This window comes from Hyperolius riggenbachi, chromosome 9 (genome assembly GCF_040937935.1).
Source record: "Hyperolius riggenbachi isolate aHypRig1 chromosome 9, aHypRig1.pri, whole genome shotgun sequence".
Taxonomy (NCBI): Eukaryota; Metazoa; Chordata; class Amphibia; order Anura; family Hyperoliidae; genus Hyperolius; species Hyperolius riggenbachi.
The window spans coordinates 198469923-198490324 of NC_090654.1; the positions used below are offsets into that span (position 1 = coordinate 198469923).

Below are 20402 nucleotides of genomic sequence, written 5' to 3' on the forward strand. Positions count from 1 at the left end.
TGCAGGAGTCAGCTATTGTTCCTAGCCACATGGCTCATTAATATTCACTGCACACTGTGTTATTCAGTACGAGCTTTTCTGTGATCAGGAAGCAGGCAGGACATGACGACACATTTGACAGAAAAACATGGAGCCTGCCATGAGCTGTCAGGAGCATCTATCTCTGCATATACTATATACAAATTCTGTGAAATCCAAACGTGGACAGTGAAATGCATATGTAATGTAAGTACAGCCAATCTTTAGCTACTGATATATGTGTTTGATTTCTCTGAGACCTTATACCTAACAGCTCCTCTTTAAGCTTAAAAAACAAGACAAAAACATATTCAACTATGAAGGGGGAAGGCTCTAGGTCCTATAGATCCTCCTCGCTCCTCTCCTGGTTGCCGCTTTCCAGTGTTGTTCCCCCGTAAACAGTATACGACCGATCGAATACTGCTCTGCCACCGCGGGAGGCTTATGAAGTCTTTAAGAACCAGAGTAGGGCAGCTCCATACTCACACATGCGCGAGCAGTACAAAGCCACCCGTCTTCGAGAGCATTCGGACTCCCAAAGACTTCCGAGGAGGCCTCCTGCTGCAGCGGACTCAAACCGAGGTGACATCGCTGGAACGCGGGGACCATGAGAGGAGCGGGAAGGCTCATTAAAGGTCCAGAGCATCTGTTTGGGGTTTTGTTTTAAGTTTAAGTTTTTTTTAAGTTTAACATTAGCTTTAAAAAGACACCCCAAATTCTACATCTGGGAAGCTGTTGCTGCCTTCATTCCAATGAAATGTCAGGAGAGACAAGAATTTTTTTTCCCTTTTTTCTTTTAAGGAGGCAAGACTCCAAGCTGCGCAACTTTTTTCACCAAGTTCAAGCAAATGAATGTAATAATGAACACTAGTTTAAAGAGACTCCGTAACATCAAAAACATCCCCTGGGGGGGGGGGGGGGGTACTCACCTCGGGTGGGGGAAGCCTCCGGATCCTAATGAGGCTTCCCACGCCGTCCTCTGTCCCACGGGGGTCTCGCTGCAGCCCTCCGAACAGCCGGCGACAGACCCGACTGTAAATTCAATATTTACCTTTGCTGGCTCCAGCGGGGGCGCTGTGGCTGCTTTCGGCTCCGAAGTAGACGGAAATACCCGATCTCAGTCGGGTCCGCTCTACTGCGCATGCGCCGGATACTTGCGCCTGCGCAGTAGAGCAGACCCGACGGCGATCGGGTATTTCCGCCCACTTCGGAGCCGACAGCCGTCAGAGCGCCTGCGCAGGAGCCGGGAAGGTAAATATTGATGTCATCTTGTACGGAGGGCTGCAGCGAGACCCCTGAGGGACGGAGGACGGCGTGGGAAGCCTCATTAGGATCCGGAGGTTTCCCCCACCCGAGGTGAGTACCCCCCAGGGGACGTTTTGACGTTACAGATTCTCTAAGATTAGACAGAAAATCAAATGTGTTATAATTTTAAAGTACTTACTTTATTAGGACTTTCCTAGGTGTTCTTGATCGTCTAGGGCATTTTGGTGACGGCTGCTCAAGCCCAATTTCCACATTGCTTGGACTGTGTGATGCAGGATAGGGTCTTTTTACTGCTCAGGAGAAACAAAAGCTTTACTAACTAGATGGGAAAAAGGGTACTTTAAATCTGAGACAGAGAAGTAATTTACCTGGTGTGCAGCTGATACTCTGACAGTCTAAACACTCCCATGCCTGGTTCAACTGTGCAATGGAGGAGCAAGCCATATGTGTACCACTGGATCCACAGCTCTGACAACGAACAATCTCCCATTTACTGCAACAGAATGTGACCATCAGTACCAAAAGTTGCAGCACCACTCACTAATATTTTGTGAATAGAAACAGTACCAATATATGGTGATGAATTGCTAAGCCCCTTGTAGCTTTCAGGCTGACCAGCAATGCACCTCCAGCTGTGAATCACAGCATATTTGCTCATGGCCTTCAAAATTATGTAAGGCCTCAGTTTACTGGTCACAAGTGGCTGCAGATGTAAACATCAGACCATGAAGACAACAAACAGCCACAGACTGCCACTGACAACCTGCTCAGACGTTAAGACTAGACCAGTTGTTTGAAAGAAGCCAATCCAGATCTCTGGTACACACATTCAATTTTAATTAGTCAGTTTTATCACTTCTCTGTAGTATGAGAACTTAGCTACACAAATCGGTTCATGTTATTCAAAGTCTGTTGGCCCTCATACTACATGGAGGTGGTAAAATTGATCAGTGATTGGCCAATCAAAATTTGATGAATGGATTTTCAGGAATGGAAGAGACTGCTTCTCTCGTCAGTACTTTGCAGGAATATAGTAATAATCACTAAGCAAATTACAGCCATAAACCTTTTCCTGGCAAAATACAACTTCTGAGGGCAGGGGAGAGACAGAAAAAAGGCCAATACATGTATTTTAACTCTCGGACTCTTAATAGACTGCAATTGAGCAGAGACAATAAAACATTCAATCTACATTGTAAATGTTTAAATATAAAATATCTAAAAAAATAAATAAAAATAAAATCAATTTTTAGGAGCAGGACAACAGATCCAATTGTCAAACTTTCAACTTGGGTTCACTTTAAAGAGAACACACCACTGTCTTCCAACTGTTTACTGACTATACAGTTATACTTACCAACCTTTGTCCAAAATAACGTAACCTATAAAAGGAAACCTGAAGGGAGGAAAAAAAAAGTGCTGTAAATACTTACCTCAATAGAGGGAAGCCTCTGGATAAACTAGAGAAAATTGGATTGGTAAGTATCCGATTTTCTTTCCTTTAAACGTACAAGTTTGCTTTAAAGAGTTTTTAGAGAGACTTTAAAATTTAAATATCTCATCGCAATCTCTCCACTATGTTGAGTGAATTTTCTGTGGGGAAATTGCATAGTGGGAATCCTGACTGTTCACTGTGCCCAACCAATCAGCGATTTAGCAAGCGGTCTACATAGATTAGAAGAAAGTCTGTATACAATGGGCAACTGTAGGGAAACCAGGAGCATCATTTTGCAGAACAAACCTGGTGATCAAAGCAGGTTGTGGTAGAACATTTGTAACAAAATAACTGAGATAAGCACAAATTGTATCTAATCATAAGTGGAAGGCAGTTCTTCCACCCAGGAGGAAGAAGTTGCGATTAGCAAGTCTAGCGGCTGATGCACTTAACCTTCATCAGCTTTAATGGCTCAGCGATTTTGTAGCCCTAACACCAACCTCTGCGCATCACTACTAACCACCAACAAGACTTGCACATCCCTCAGATGCCAATAAAGACACTTACCTCTCCGGTTCATTAAAGTCCCTCCCACGCTGACACATACATTTCTTAGCATCACAGCGCTGATATCTCACCAACAGTTCCTGGAATGCATCTTCCTCCAATTCCCATGATGCATCCCTAAACACATGCAAAAACAATGTAAAATTACTTTCTCTTACCAGGTTTATAATTCACAAAAGACAAATCAGTCCTACTATTCATACGTATTTAATGGTTTCAAGAAACACCTACTATTGTAAGTTATGAGGGGGAAAAAAAAAAAATATATTTCTCCGACCTTCATATAGAGATTGCAGAAGTCAGAACACCACAAAATCAGATGCCCAGTTAAAAACCTGAACTTGGGAACTTGCCTGATTTTGTTTGCAGTTTCTCTTTGTGGAGAGGCTCTCCTGATTTTAACCTCCTTACCCCATCAGGAGTGTTTACATAAGTGGACTGACATAGCTGCAGTCAAAGCTGGAAGGAACATATCCCATATCGCACGGACAGAGGCAATCTGGTTCAAGGGTGCAACATGCACCCTTCCTGCTCTATGCTACTACAAATTCCCAATTCATAAACACCAAGACCACATGACCTGGAATGATTATGAATATATTACATACAAAGCAACTTCAAAAAAATTTGCAAGGAATGCTAGAATTCACACAGAGCAACACGCAATCAGATGCAAAGTAGGCATCAATTGCCCCATTTGGTCTTGCTCTATGGCTAATGTTGAAGGCAGCTACAAAGAAAACTGAAGCAAATGTAAAGCACTTGCCTAGGACAAGCAACCAGAATGTCTTCTAATAGTTTAAAGAGACTCTGAAGTCTCCTAAAAATAAGGTTTTTACTTTAAAAATCCTCTTTAACCTAATTGCCCCTCCTAAAACGCCCTCCCCTCGGCAAAATCCACGACTTTCTTGGTCGTGGATTTTGCTCCTGGAAAAGCCCGAGCTTTCAGCTGCAGCTCTGCTTCCATCTGCGTCAATCAGCGTGCATCTCCGCCTCTCCCCGCCCCTCTCAGTGAAGGAAGACAGGGGCGGGGGAGAGGCGGCGATCCGCGCTGATAGACGCGTGTAGAGGCAGAGCTGCAGCTGAATGCTCTGCCTCTATGCGGAAGGAGCCCCCGGATGTCCCCCAGGTAATTTGAGGTGTCAGACGCGGGCGATGCGGTGTTTTAGGAGGGGCAATTAGGTTAAAGAGGTTTTTAAAGTAAAAGCCTCGTTTTTAAAAGACTTCAGAGTCTCTTTAAAATTGTATAGTATGCTTGGGACAATAACGCCACTTTCCACTTGCTCAGTATGTAAACATCTATAAATGGGGGGGGGGGACTGTTTACGCTTCTACCCTTCCACCATCTCATAGTCTAGGGCATTCCAGAGACACCTAGTGCTCCAGCCACCCAATGTCCTACCATCAGCTATCAGCTACTCTTGTAACCTATAATGCTCAATAATACTTGGAAAGCTCTAGGATTTTTTCTCCTCCTTCCTGATTAAATCACAACTCAAACAGCTTCCTTGACATTGTAAACAATTAAGGAAAGTTTCTGTACAAATTTCCATCATAACAAATCATCAACTTTCATTTGATGTGTAATAGGTTTGGCGTCTGTTATTAGTGTAAAATAATTTTGTTATAGGAACACAGATACAATCTTGGTATATTATTGAAAGCTGTATAACAAAGACTCATCCAGTGAATGCAGCAAAGATTTCCTTTTTAAATGTACACATTATATTGTTAACTAGCTGATGACCCGGCGTTGCCCGAGAATCTATTTGGCTGGTGTCGGCTCATCCCACATTTTGTAACCCTACACACAAACCGTGACCAAGTTTGTGAGCTTTGGCATTAATAATTAGTATATTCCCATAAAAACGAAACAAATCTGATTGGCTGTTTGTGACTCTGTCCCTCTCCAGCATTTGAACCCCAGGCACTAAATGACTAACTGTAGCAGGTTTGAGGCACCTTCTATTAACAGTGGGAAAATGGCAGCAATTTAAATATTCCTCTTGAAAATCAACAGGTGAATTTTGAATGGCTATTATAGGCTCCACCCACTTCCCTGATTATTAATCCCAGTCACCCTGTGGCCATCTGGGCAAAGTTTGAGAACCCTGCCATTAACGGTGTAAGAAGGCCTGCAGTTTATATTTTCCCAGTGAAATTTGTATTTGGCTCTGCCCACTTTTTGTAAGCTGGAAATGACCAAGTTTGTGAGCTTTCAGGTCCTTGGCCAATTAGTTTTGTTTTTATTGATGCCATTTGTGGCTCTGCCCCCTTTTCTGAATTTTAACCCCAGTGACCCAATGACCAACTGTACTAGGTTTGAGGCTTGTGCCATTAACAGTGCAAGAATGGCAGCAATTGTAATATTACCCTTGAAAATCAACAGGTGAATATTGATTGGCTTTTCTAGGCTCCACCCATTTTTCTGAATATTAATCCCAGTCACCCAGTAACCAACTGTGCAAAGTTTGAGAACCCTGCCAATAACAGTGAAGAAGGGCTGCAGTTACATTTTCCCAGGGAAATCTGTTTTTGACTCCACACAGTTTTTGTAAGTTGACACACAGTCACTCAATAACCAAGTTAGTGAGCTTTCGGTTTCCGGGCATCAAAATTGTGAATGGAAGCAGTTTATCCAGCAAAGAAATCTGATTGACTGTTTGTGGCTCCGCCTCTTTAGTGAATTTGAATCCCAGTCACTTCATGACTGACTGTAGCAGGTTTGAGGCCACTGCCATTCAAAGTGTAAGAATGGCAGCAGGTTCAATATTCCTCTTGAAAATAGGTGAATTTTGATTGGCTGTTGTAGGCTCCACCCACTTTTCTGAATATTAATCCCATTTACCCAGTGACCAACTGAGTAGAGTTTGAGAACCCTGCCATTAACAGTATAAGAATGGCTGCAGTTTATATTTTCCCATGTAAAAAGTTAGTTGTTTTTGGCTCCACCCACTGTTTCTAACCTTGACATTTTCTTGTCACTCAATGACCAAGTTTATGAGCTTTGGGATCCTTAGCATTAATACGTTGCATTTTTCCATTGACATTAAACAAATCTGATTGGCTGTTTGTAGCCCGCCCCCTTTTAACCACCCTGGCGTTCTGATTAAATCGCCAGGGTGGCTGCGGGAGGGTTTTTTTTTAAATTAAAAAAAAAACTATTTCATGCAGCCAACTGAAAGTTGGCTGCATGAAAGCCCACTAGAGGGCGCTCCGGAGGCGTTCTTCCGATCGCCTCCGGCGCCCAGAATAAACAAGGAAGGCCGCAATGAGCGGCCTTCCTTGTTTTGCTTACATCGTCGCCATAGCGACGAGCGGAGTGACGTCATCGACGTCCGCCGCCTCCGATACAGCCCTTAGCGCTGGCCGGAACTTTTTGTTCCGGCTAAGCTGGGCTCAGGCGGCTGGGGGGACCCTCTTTCGCCGCTGCTCGCGGCGGATCGCCGCAGAGCGGCGGCGATCAGGCAGCACACGCGGCTGGCAAAGTGCCGGCTGCGTGTGCTGCTTTTTATTTGACGAAAATCGGCCCAGCAGGGCCTGAGCGGCAGCCTCTGGCGGTGTTGGACGAGCTGAGCTCGTCCAGACCGCTCAGCAGGTTAATATTTTAACCACTTGACGACCAGTGTAATTTTCAGTGATCGGTGCTGCGTGGGCTCTACAGCCCGCAGCACCGATCAGGAGTGCAGCAGGGCGACCAGACTACCCCCCTTTTTTCCCCACTAGGGGGATGTCCTGCTGGGGGGTCTGATCGCCGCCAACTGCTTGCGCTTGCGGGGGGGGGGGGCTCTTCAAAGCCCCCCTCCGCAGCGCTTCCTGGCCTCCTTCCCCTTCCCTCCCTCTCCCTCCCCCTGTGAGCGGCGCAGGACGGAGTTCCGTCCTGCACCTGATAGGATAGGCTTCTGCCAATCAGATGCCGGCGATCCCCGGCCAATCAGAGGCCGGGGATCGCCGATCTACGTCACGGCGCTGCTGCGCAGCAGCGCCGTGTGATGTAAACAGCGGGGATTTCTTCCCCGCGTGTTTACATTTTGCCGGCGAGCCGCGATCGACGGCTCTCCGGCTGTTCACAGAGACACCCTCCAAAAACTGACATGGAAAGGCCGCTCGATCGAGCGGCCGTTTCCATGGTAACCCGCAGACGACCAGTTAACGCCAATCGGCGTTAGCTGGTCGTCAAGAGGTTAAACCAGGGCTGTGGAGTCGGTCCAAAAATCCACCAACTCCGACTCCTCAGTTTTAGATTCCACCAACTCCGACTCCTCTAATTTGCATATTACAATTTTGTTGATTAAAAGTATGTAACATGAAATTCGTCTCTTAACTGCCAACGCTTAGGAATTTTACAAGACAACTGAAGTGAGAAGGATATGTAGACTACTATATTTATTCCCTTTAGACTAAAACTAGTCCTTGGTAAGAGTACTTGTAAAAGGTACAATCCGGAACAAAGAACATCTATCAGGCCCTAGGCAATGTAAGTGTGGGTACATGTAAGAATGATGTGCAGGTACTCTGCAGGGGAATGAGGAGATTCTTCCTCTATTACACATTCTTCATGCACAATCTGAACAAGGTTTATGGGTGACAGACAACACCTCTCTGTTCAATGTGCACAGCATTCTCAGTGGATTCCCTGCAGCTCTGTGGGGAGTGCATATGTAGAGTATAGTACTACTGTGTAACAAAGTAAACCTGAGACAGATGAAATTAAAGCTTTATACATACCTGGGGCTTCCTCCAGCCGCCTTCAGGATAATCAGTCCCTCGTTGTCCTCCTCCACCACCTGGATCTTCTGCTATGAGTCCAGGTACTTGAGCCAGTCGGGCGTAGTGCGCATGCACACACTCTGCCGCCAGGAGCACACTACACCTGTGCAGCACTATTGCGCAGGTGCAGAATGTTCCTGGCTGTGGGAGAGGCATGCGGCCAGACAGCGCTGACTGGCTGAATTACCAGGACTCATAGCAGAAGATCCGGGTGGTGGCGGACAGCGAGGGACTGATTAGCCTGAAGGGGGCTGGAGGAAGCCCCAGGTATGTATAAAACTTTACTTTTCATCCGTCTCAGGTACCCTTTAATTTGTAGTCACCAAACCAAATTTTAACAACATATCGAATTATTTGATTTCATCAGCAAAGGGAGTGCATACATTTGCATAAATCAGCATCAGTGCAGAATTATTTCCATCTCATTGACCATCTCTATTAGTGACACAGCTACACATCAGGCTTTATTCTTACAGCATAGATGTTATTTAGTATATATAAGAGATTCCTGTGTACACCTCATATATACAGTCACAATCAGATATGTATATCTGACCTTAAAGAGAATCTGTATTGTTAAAATCGCACAAAAGTAAACATACCAGTGCGTTAGGGGACATCTCCTATTACCCTCTGACACAATTTCGCCGCTCCTCGCCGCATTAAAAGTGGTTAAAAACAGTTTTAAAAAGTTTGTTTATAAACAAACAAAATGGCCACCAAAACAGGAAGTAGGTTGATGTACAGTATGTCCACACATAGAAAATACATCCATACACAAGCAGGCTGTATACACCATTCCTTTTGAATCTCAAGAGATCATTTGTGTGTTTCTTTCCCCCTGTTCTCGTGCACTGAAGTTTCAGGCTGCTCTTTTCTTCCTGCAAACAGCTTTGCCCTTGTCTGTAATTCTTCAGTATGTAAAAGGCCAGCCAGCTCAGAGGACGATTTATCCAGCTTGTAAAAGATGAGAGAAGAGAGAAGCTGCCCTAATCTAAATAACACATAGGCAGTGTGCAGAGAGGGGCCTGGAAGGGGGAGTTCATAGCAGAACCACAACACTGAAGAACTTGGCAGCCTTCCAGACACAGGCTGACAAGTCTGACAGGGGAAAGATACATTGATTTATTACAGAGACAGTGATAGTAGAATGTGCTGCAGTAAGCCAGAACACATTAGAATAGCTTTTGGAACTTGTAGGATGATAAAAAACAGGGTGCAATTTTTGTTACGGAGTCTCTTTAAAAATACGGGGACTGCTTTATTGAAGCAGCACAAGTAACTAATTTTGATTGGTTTATTTCATTTTTGAGGACTAAGCACAGCTATTACTGTATATATACATTATTTTTAATGACTATTATCTGAGAAATAGAACATTTTATCATATTTTCTATTTTATTACAGTTACAAATTCATTAGGAGTCAGAGTCGGTGCATTTTTTCCCCAAGCCCGACTCCAGGCACCCAAAATTGCCCGACTCCACAGCCCTGTTTTAAACCCCCGTCTCCCAGTGACTGCCGCACCAGATTTGAGGCATTTGCCATTAAGAGTGTATGAATGGCAGCAATGTAAATATTCCCCTTGGAAACCAATAGGTGAATTTTGATCGACTGTTGTAGACTCCACCCACTTTCCCGAATATTAATCCCAGTCATCCAGTGACAAACGTTGTCGAGTTTGAGAACCCAGCCAATAACAGAATGGCTGAAATCCATCTAACAAATCTCATTGGCTGTTTGTGGCTCCACCCCCTTTAGTGAATTTAGACACCAGTCAATGACTGACTTTATCAGGTTTGAGGCCTCTGCCATTAACAGGGTAAGAATAATAGCAATATAAATATTCCCCTTGAAAAAGCAATAGGTGAATTTTGACTGGCTGTTGTAGGCTCCACCCACTTTCTAAATATTAATCATAGTCATTCAGTGGCCAACTGTGTCAAGTTTGGGAACCATGCCATTAACAGTGTAAGAATGGTTACAGTTTATATTTTACCAGGGCTGAGGAGTCGGTGCAAAAATCTTCCAACTCCTCAGTTTCTGAAACCACAACTCCAACTCCGAGTAACCAAAATTGCTCAGACTCCGACTCCTCGACTCCTTAGTCTAATACTTAACAGGGCTGTGGATTTTGTACAAAAATAATGCGACTCCAACATTTCTGAAACCACGACTCAGACACTGACTCCGGGTGCCCAAAATTGCCCCGACTCCACAGCTCTGTATTTTACCATGTAAAAAATTTAGTTGTTGGTCCGCCCACTTTTTCTAATCTTGACACATAGTCAGTTACCAAGTTTATGAGCTTTGGGGTCCTTGGTATCAATTTGTATATGCCAACTGAAATTAAACAAATCTGAGTGGCTGTTTGCGACTCCACCCCCTTTCTGAATTTGAATTCCAGTCACCCAGTGACCAACTGTAGCAGGTTTGAGGCATCTGTTATTAACAGTGTAAGAATGGCAGCAATTTAAATATTCCCATTGAAAATCAACAGGTGAATTTTGATTGGCTGTTGTAGGCTCCACCCATTTTCCTGAATATTAATCCCAGTCACCAACTGTGCAAAGTTTGAGAACCCTTCCATTAACAGTGTAAGAATGGCTGCAGTTTAAATTTTCCCAGTGAAATTGGTTTTAGACTCTGCCCACTTTTTGTAACCTGGACACACAGTCACTCAATGACCAAGTTTGTGAGCTTTCAGGTTCCTGGCATTAAAAATGTGTGAATGGAAGCAGTTTATCCCGCAAGGAAATCTGATCGGCTGTTTGTAGCCCCACCTCTTTAGTGAATTTGGACCCCAGTCACCCAATGATCAACTGTAGCAATTCTGAAGCCTCTGCCATAAAAAAACAGTGTAAGAATGGCAGCAGTTTAAATATTCCCCTTGAAAATCAATAATTGAATTTTGATTGGCTGTTGTAGGCTCAACCCACTTTCCTGAATCTTAATGTCTTTCACCCAGTGGCCAAGTTTGAGAACCCTGCAATTAACAGTCTAAGAATGGCTGCAGTTTACATTTTCCCATTAAAAATGAATGGCTGAAATTTGATTGGCCGTTTTATGCTCTGCCCACTTTCCTGAATTTGTAACCTCGGTCACCAAGTGACCAACTGTGCCAAGTATGGGGGCTTGATAACTGTGAGAAAGGCAGCCTTTTACATATTTCCATTGACATGAATGGGTGATATCTGATTTTCTGTTTGTAGCTCCGCCCAGATGTGCAGGGGGGCCGCGAGACCCCCAGAACATATCATCCAAGGTAGTAAGGGAGCTGTATACCAAGTTTCAATCAAATCAGTCAAGGCGTTTGATCGCGGCGCGGGCGCGCACACACACGTCAGTGAAGAATACAACACACCAAAAAGTGAAAAATGTTACAGATGTGTCCAATGCAGTTATTACAACTGTTAGGATGACGGAGAGAAGAGTGGGTTCATATAAAATCATCTGTAAAGCAAAACTAAAACTGTAAACTGCATATAAAAACAGAAGTTTCTTCTCCCTCCGTTTTATTAGAAATGTGTCAAAACTAAATCTATAGCAAACGTCCACAATAAGCATCTTCACATAAATATAGAATTATAGTTAAAGCATCAGGGTCAGCCATACTATGCCAGGAAAAAAAAAGCAAATATATAATTAGATAACTACTTACATAACAGATGAATTGTCCACATTTTGATTTCAGTAAATTTTATATTGTAAATAAAGAGAATTCTGTTCCTGGCATTTGCCATCTTGGTATTCTCTGACTGAAGCCAATCCTGATGTAATTTCCTACCTTGCTGGTGCAAACCAAAAATCGCTAGCGGATCCGCAAACTCTAGCGGTTTTTGAAGCTGTTTTTCAGAGCGATTCTAGGCAGGTTTAGAGAAATTTTCTAAACATGCCTAGTGTTTTTGGAGCGTTTTTGTGTAGCAGATTTTATATTTTGTTACAATAAAGCTGTAACTGAACAGCCTCTAACAAAAACGCTTAGAAAATCTAGCGTTTTTCAGGGCAGTTTTCCACTTTCTTATACTTTACATTGAAGTAAAAGCGCCTCAGAAATCTAAAAAATACTGCAGGACCAGAGTTTGCATTTGGGGGAAAAACGAGCCGCTCTGGTGTGCACCAGCTCACTGAAATAGATTAGCCAAGCGGTTTTCTATCCCCAAGCGTTTTAAAACATGCTCAGAACCGCTCTTGGCATGCACCAGTCCTTACTCTTTGTTTCTCCCTCCTAGAATCTGCACTGTCATAGCTAGTTTGCTTTGTAAACATGTGAGCACAGCAAGATCACATTTAAAGAGACACTGAAGCGAAAAAAAAATTATGATATTATGATTTGTATGTGTAGTACAGCTAAGAAATAAAACATTAAGATCAGATACATCAGTCTAATTGTTTCCAGTACAGGAAGAGTTAAGAAACTCCAGTTATCTCTATGCAAAAAAGCTATTAACTCTCCGACCAAGTTTAGTCGACCAAGTTTAGTCGTGGAGAGGGCTGTTATCTGACTTTTATTATCTCAAGTGTTATTGTACTGTTTACTTTTCCTCTGCTAGAGGAGACTTCATTACTTCACAGACTGCTCTGAAAGACTCATTTTGAATGCTGAGTGTTGTGTAATCTGCACATATTATAGAATAATGCAATGTTAGAAAAAACACTATATACCTGAAAATAAAAGTATGAGAATATTTTATTTGCTGCTAATCTTCTAGTAATTATTCATAGTACACAACCAATTCACTATATCATTTTTTTTTTCGCTTCAGTGTCTCTTTAAGCCTCATGTCACACTGAACTGCCCTCAGCCAATCAGTGAGGAGCAGGAATGTGGGAGGGGTGATGACAAACTTCCTTCTCGTTAGCAATGTACCAAATACAGCCAGGCTGACAGATGAGATTTATTAGAGCAGAAACATTTCTGAATAGATTTGAGTACTTGCAATGCAGGGTGCATAATAAACACAAAGCTGTGGGTAAATGGAATTTGATTTTGTGGCCGACAATGCCTCTTTACGAGTTGATCACCACTCCTATACAGTACTTAAAAATGAAGGCTACCATGTTTCCCCAAAAATAAGACACTGTCTTATATTAATTTTTGCTCCAAAAGATGTACTAGATGCAAAAGATGCAAACTATTTCAGAGGCTGTCATATTTTTGGGGGCAACACTGGTAGTTTTCCTATGCAAAAAGTATGTACTGCATGCCATGGTGAAACACAAGCAGCATGCACAGAGCTTGTGGTTTGCAGATATTGGCTCTCACAAGAAATGGATTCTGCTGATCATATAGGTAAGAGCCTATTTCTTGCAGGCAGAGAACTTTGTCAGGTTCCCCAGAACTATGATAGGATAAGCTGAGTGTCCTGGAAAGAGGTGAAGTGGTGCTGATGCTTATCAGGACAGTTTAGGAGGGCTGGCACCAACAAAAACACAAATTGCCCCTGACACACATATACAGGACTGTAGAACTCACATTATACTGCTGCTCTCCTGTATCCAGGCTTTGTATGGAGCATGACTTGCTGGGGTAATGCAGGCTGCTCCTAAGGCTTACATTCGGGGTTGTCATATTTGAAGCATGCTAGGTATTCCTGATAGGGCTTATTTTCAGGGGATGTCTTACGTTAGGGGAAACACGGTAATAAGGGATTTATTGCATTACATTGCAAGGAGGGATGGTCAATGTAATGCAAATAATTCAGAGTTGATGCAGGGTTATTTCACTTTTGCTTGCAAGTTTATGCAGCTTAAAAATTGACTAGTAGAATACCACCCTCGGCAGGATTCAATTGGTTTATTTTCAAAGTCTATCAACTACTTAGAATTAATTGCACTGTGTTGATCATCCCCCAATAGCCAGCTGTATAAGTCTCCAATAGTCCTTTTCATGGCAAAATCATTTTGGAAAATTGCCTCTGAACTACTTTACAGTGAAATCACTGTGGTGTTCTTAAAATGGAAAGCGATCAGGACATACCTTTCAGGAATATGGATTCCCATACGCAGCATCTCCTTCTGAAATATATCCTTGTTGTTGCAAACTGTGCAGCGAAAGAAAAACAAGCCAGCACTAAGTGCCTGGTACTAAGGGAAAACATAGTAGAAAAAGCATTTAGGTTAAAGTATACATGACTCCAGGAAAAAAAAATGCAAGAAAAAAATATACAGCAGTGAAGATCAGCAGGTCCCATGCAAAAGTTATTTATTTAACACTGTGTTAGGATAGATAGTATAGAGCAGTGGTCCTCAAACTAAGGCCCGCGGGCCGAATCCGGCCCCCTGAGGCTTTTTTACCGGCCCCCCACACACAAAATGTATTACTTATAGATGCGGTCAGCTACATCTTTAAATATTGGTGGTCCGCATATAGAATAGCAGTACTGGCTCCACCCATCCACATGGAAACCAGAAAGCAGTAATTCGCTTGTTTCCAATCACATTCCACATCAGGTGATACTGCTGTCCAATTGGACTGCAAATTGTCACCTAGGTATGCTTTACTGTCTTGCCCGCAAAGACTTCTACATCATTTTATGTATATTACGGCCCCCCAGCAGTCTGAAGTATATTGACCCGGCCCTCGACCCAAAACGTTTGGGGGCCCCTGGTATAGAGAGATCATCCAGAGGCTTCTCCAATGCTCACTGGGACACTCTTCTTCCTCGCGGATGCACTCCCATTCAAATACGAGTGCTACCGCACTGGTGTTAGACCTGCTTGCACAGAAACAGGGAGGAGGAAAAAGCTGTGCGCAAAAGGCTCCATGCTACTGCACTGTACTTGTTTCTGCGCAGTTCAACCACGCTCATACAAGTACAGGAGCGCAGCTACACAAACATATTCGACCTAGTCAAATATATGTTCAGAGGTCTCTAGTGCTGGATAAGTGGGTACCAAGAGGATCTGGGACGCTTTAGACTGTATTAGCCAGGGCTGTGGAGTCAGAGCAATTTTGGGTACCTGGAGTTAAATGATTTTTGTACAGACTCCACAGCCCTATTAGCAGCACCGATTTTTATTTTTTTGTACAATCTGACTCAATGCTAAAAAGGTATAAGAGGCTTTTGATGGCTGTTTATGGCCATTAATTTAAGCCATAGATTTGGGGGCTGCTATAGGCATGAATTACCGGCTACACTAATATAGTTGAAGTGGATAGAAATGAATGCTATTGTTGCTAAAGGTCTGACTTCTAAAAGCTTATGAATATGTACTTTTGCATAAATGGCTTCTCCATTTGACTTCAATTTTTAGTAAAGGGAACCTGAGGTGAAAGACATGGAGACCGACATTTATTTCCTTTTAAACAATGCAAATTGCCTGGCTGTTCTGCAAATCAGCCCGTTAACTGCGCATGCGCGGCCATCCTGTCGTGGTAGTGTACTGCGCAGGCGTAGAACACTCCCAGCCACAGGAGCGCTCGGTCAGACTGCGTGGACTGGACAAATTACTAGGGCGAATTGCGGAGGAGAGCGAGGGATCGATTAGCCTTAGGCCCGGTTCACTTTAGCGTTCGCTATCCGGATTTTCCGGATCTGATCCGGACCGCATACTGTACAAACGGAACGTACGTTCCGCATAGCAATGTAAAGTCTATGCGGACGTTCACACGCGTCCGTTCCGTACGTACCGGAGCGGATACGGACTCTTTTCCAACATGCGCTATTTTTTGGGTCCGGATCTCCGGCCCACGCACCCGGACCGGAGCCCGACCTGAGCCTGACAGCACCATCCGGAACACAGAAACCAATGGGAAACGGAAGGCACAGAACACACTGCCTACAAAAACCTGACGTTCTACCCCACTTCCTATGCGTATCCAAGCGGCCATTTCAGATGGGGACACATGGGCCAAGCATGTCTGGAGTGGAGCAGCAGTGACAGACGTGCTGGAGCTGTTTGGCAGAATGTCGGAGGTGGAGGTGAGGCCTACAGCGGAGGAACCTGATTCTACAGGTGCACCAGGTGCACCTTCTGCTGACCCCAACATTTTTTTATTTAAAAACTTAACTATTTTTTGCCCACGGATCCGGATGGCAGCCTGATGCATGCCTGATACAAACGGACCGGATCCGGATCGGAACCGTGCGGTTCTGATCAGGATCAGGTCCTGATCCGATCCGTTTACTTGCCAAAACGCAAGTGTGAACAGGGCCTTAATGGGGCTGAAAGAGAACCCAAGGCTGGGTTCTGACAATGCAATCCACGTACAGAGGCTGGGTCTGCCTATACTGCCCAGCCTCTGTTGCCATTTCAATCCCCCCTAAGTTCCCCCTGCACTCTACAATCCCCCATAAATCACAGCCACGCTGTGCGGGCTGTGTTTACATCTGTACTGTCACTCTGTGTGCTCCCCCCGCCTCCTGCATAGCTCCGGTCCCGCCCGCGTCCCTTCCCTCCAATCAGCGGGGAGGGAAGGGACGCGGGCGGGGATCGGAGCTATGCAGGAGGGAGCGGCAGACTGACAGTACAGAGATTAACACAGCCCGCTGCGACACGCTGTGTGTCGACAGCGCGGCTGTGATTTATGTGGGATAGCAAAGCGCAGGGGGGGGGGGCTTAGGGGGGATTGAAATAGCAACAGAGGCTGGGCAATATAAGCAGACCCAGCCTCTGTATGTGGATTGCATTGTCAGAACCCCACCTCGAGTTCTCTTGAAAGAACTCCTGGTATGTATAATTTTTTTTTCAGCCATCTCAAGTACCCTTTAAAATTGAAGAGTGTGTTTTCTCTTGTTTTGATTACTGTAACTGTTTAAACATGACATGGTCACATCCACTGACAGCTTCTTACCAATGTGAGAACAAAGGCCTTATATTGTATATTCTGCCACAAAATGCTGTCAGGATTACAAGAAATACCAAGTCCATTTATAAGCCAGTTTTATAAAAGAGAAGGCTAATGCAGCTTCTAATGCCGCAGATTTCTACCACACTGCTTTACCTATTGCAAGCAATAAGCCAGCACTTCCACTAGAATGGTGCTAGAGCTAGACCATTATGTGATGCACAGAAACCACATAGAACTACACTTACCTGAAGACAGTTTCTATGGTACCAGGATGTTTTACAACATGGCCCTCGTATTACATGGTAGGATGGAACATGGGCTAAGTTATCCAAGCAAATGGTGCATGGGGATGTCTCGCTGCTTTCTCCTGGGAGAATGTTTTGTACTGGACGATGGTCCCAGCAATATGATCTGCAAAAAGCCAAAGCAAGTGGTTTATTGAAACTGGTGAGGATTGTGCCACGATACTGGGTTACAGATACCTTTACACAAAGCCTCTGTTTCTTCATGTTCTTTTATAAAATACTACAATACTAGGCTTAAAGGACCACTATCATGAAAAAAAGTAGGCAGTTAAAATCTGACAGAACCGACAGGTTTTGGGCCAGTCCATCTATGAATCTATGAAAACATTACAATGCTGCAGTGCTGTGCTTACCTAAAGCTATCCATGAACTGGAATAAGCACTGCTTCTCCACACCACAGGGATAATGGTAGCTGCGCTTACAACGAGGATACACACAGCCAATGGAAGCTCCTTGGGCTTTGCATACACTGCACTTCTGAAAATGAAACATTTTTTACAGCATTCATTAATATGGGAAAACATGAATATTGACATCTACAGAGAATTAAACCTACTGCTTACCAATCTCCTGGCTCTGTTGAATTCTTTCTTAATATCGCTAACCAGGAAGCCATAGATTCCTTCATCTTCTTCCCCTCTCTGCCAAATACCACTGGACAAAAGCTGCATACAAGAATAAAAAATTATCCATCATCGCCATCTTACAACCACTTCACTGACACAATATATAGCCCACGCACAGAGACATTTCAGTTACTTCTAAGTGGTCTGACAGTTTTGCATTGCTGTCAATTGTTTTTCTGCATGTGAAAAACGTATTCAAGTGTGAACTAGCACATTGAGTAACATTGGTTCCAGTTTTCTTGTGCAGAAAATGCACAGAAAAACTGACAAGTGGAGACAGGCCCTAAGGGAGGTTTGTAATGGGGCGGGGGTGAGCCTCACTACTTACCTGCAGGGTGCTGCTACTCTGTACCATCTCCTCCGTGGACTGGCTGAATTGGATGAACCTTTAAGTTTACCAGCAGTGTCTTGCATGTGCTCTGTAATGCATGTCGGGACTGGCATCCATGGATTGCATCTCCCAGCATGCACTGCAGAGAAACACTGCCAGGAACTACAAAATTCAGTAGATTCAGCTGGCCTGTGGAGAAGATGGCACATCCTTTATGCACTGGAACCAGAGCATCTGCACCCTGCAAGTAGTGAGGCTCACCTTAACCGACCCCCCTTCTCCCCCCTCCAAACAGCACAATTTGTTAGGAACTCCCCTTATGGAGAGGTTCATAAAAAAAATCCTGGTTCTCAGTCCCCTTTAACCACTTGCCGACCGCCTACTTCATATTGGTGGCGGCAAAGTGGCAGCCCCAGGACCACGTAACGCAGAATGGCGTCAGGTCCTGGGGCACTGTTTTGCCGGGGATCGCGCGCTGGGATGCGCGCGCATCCGCCGGCAATAGGCTCCGCCCACCCGCGTCAACCCGCCGGCCAATCGGAAGCGCCGACGGGTTGTTAACCTGACGATCGCCGGATAGGAAGCGTATAATACGCTTTGTAATGTTTACAAAGTGTATTATACAGGCTGCCTCCTGCCCTGGTGGTCCCAGTGTCCGAGGGACCACCAGGGCAGGCTGCAGCCACCCTAGTCTGCACCCAAACACACTGATCTGCCCCCCCCTGCCCCCTGATCGCCCACAGCACCCCTCAGACCCCCCCCTGCGCACCCCACAGACCACTGTTTGCACACAATCACCCCCCTAATCACCCATCAATCACTCCCTGACACTATCTATAAACGCTATTTTTTTTTTTGTCCCTAAACTGCCCCCTGGGTACTCCTGATCATCCCCCCACCCCTCAGATTCTCCACAGACCCCCCCCCCCCTGTGTACTGTATGCATGTATCCCCCCTGATCACCTGTCAATCACCCATCAATCACCCCCTGTTACTGCCACCCATCAATCAGCCCCTAATCTGCCCCTTGCGGGCAATCTGATCACCCACACCAATAGATCGCCCGCAGATCCGACATCAGATCACCTCTTAAGTGCAGTGTTTACATCTGTTCTCTACTCTAAACACCCACTAATTACCCATCAATCACCCATCAATCACCCCCTATCACCACCCATCAGATTAGACCCTAATCTGCCCCTTGCGGGCACCCAAACACCCGCCCACACGCTCAGATTGCCCTCAGACCCCCCCTTATCAATTCGCCAGTGCATTATTTACATCCGTTCTTCCCTGTAATAACCCACTGATCACCTGTCAATCACCCCCTGTCACTGCCACCCATCAATCACCCCCTGTCACTGCCACCCATCAGCTCCTAACCTGCCCCTTGCGGGCAAATCTGATCACCCACCCACACCAATAGATCGCCCGCAGATCCGACGTCAGATCACCTCCCAAGTGCAGTGTTTACATCTATTCTCTCCTGTAAACACCCACTAATTACCCATCAATCACCCCCTATCACCACCTGTCACTGTTACCCATCAGAATAGACCCTAATCTGCCCCTTGCGGGCACCCAATCACCCGCCCCACACGCTCAGATTGCCCTCAGACCCCCCCCTTATCAATTCGCCAGTGCAATATTTACATCTGTTCTTCCCTGTAATAACCCACTGATCACCTGTCAATCACCTATCAATCACCCATCAATCAACCCCTGTCACTGCCACCCATCAATCAGCCCCTAAGCTGCCCCTTGCGGGCAATCTGATCACCCACACCATCAGATTGCCCCAAACCTACCCTCAGATCACCTCCAAAGTGCATTGTTTACATCTGTTCTGCCATCTAATCACCCACTGATCACCCATCAATCAGCCCCTGTCACTGCTACCCATCAGATTAGACCCCTATCTGCCCCTAGGGCACCCAATCACCCGCCCACACCCTCAGAACGTCCTCAGACCCCAGCCCTGATCACCTCGCCAGTGCATTGCTTGCATCTATTCCCCCCACTAATCACACCTTGAGACACCCATCAATCACCTCCTGTCACCACCTGTCACCCCCTAACACACCTACCCATCAAATCATGCCCTAATTTGCCCCGTGTGGTCTCCTGATCACTCGGCCAAACCCTCAGATCACCCTCAGACCCCCTTCCGATCACCTCCCACTGGGTTGATTGATTGTATCTATTTTCCCCTCTAACCACCCCCTGAGACACCCATCAATCACCTCCTGTCACCCCCCTAGCACTACTATCCATCAGATCAGGCCCAAT

General features: G+C 45.0%; 1 protein-coding gene across 5 annotated transcripts in view; it reads right to left on the bottom strand.

Moving 5' to 3' along the window:
- G2E3 (G2/M-phase specific E3 ubiquitin protein ligase) overlaps positions 1–20402 on the bottom strand; it is a 68200-nt gene that overhangs the window by 21825 nt on the left and 25973 nt on the right. For all 5 annotated transcript variants that reach the window (XM_068253882.1, XM_068253880.1, XM_068253883.1 and 2 more), the window contains 7 exons: positions 17720–17821; positions 17509–17633; positions 17096–17261; positions 14037–14143; positions 3287–3403; positions 1653–1777; positions 1463–1574 (listed from right to left, as the gene is read on the bottom strand). In XM_068253882.1, coding sequence (XP_068109983.1) covers positions 1463–1574; positions 1653–1777; positions 3287–3403; positions 14037–14143; positions 17096–17261; positions 17509–17633; positions 17720–17821 — 854 coding nt within the window. The remainder of the gene's footprint in view (positions 1–1462; positions 1575–1652; positions 1778–3286; positions 3404–14036; positions 14144–17095; positions 17262–17508; positions 17634–17719; positions 17822–20402) is intronic.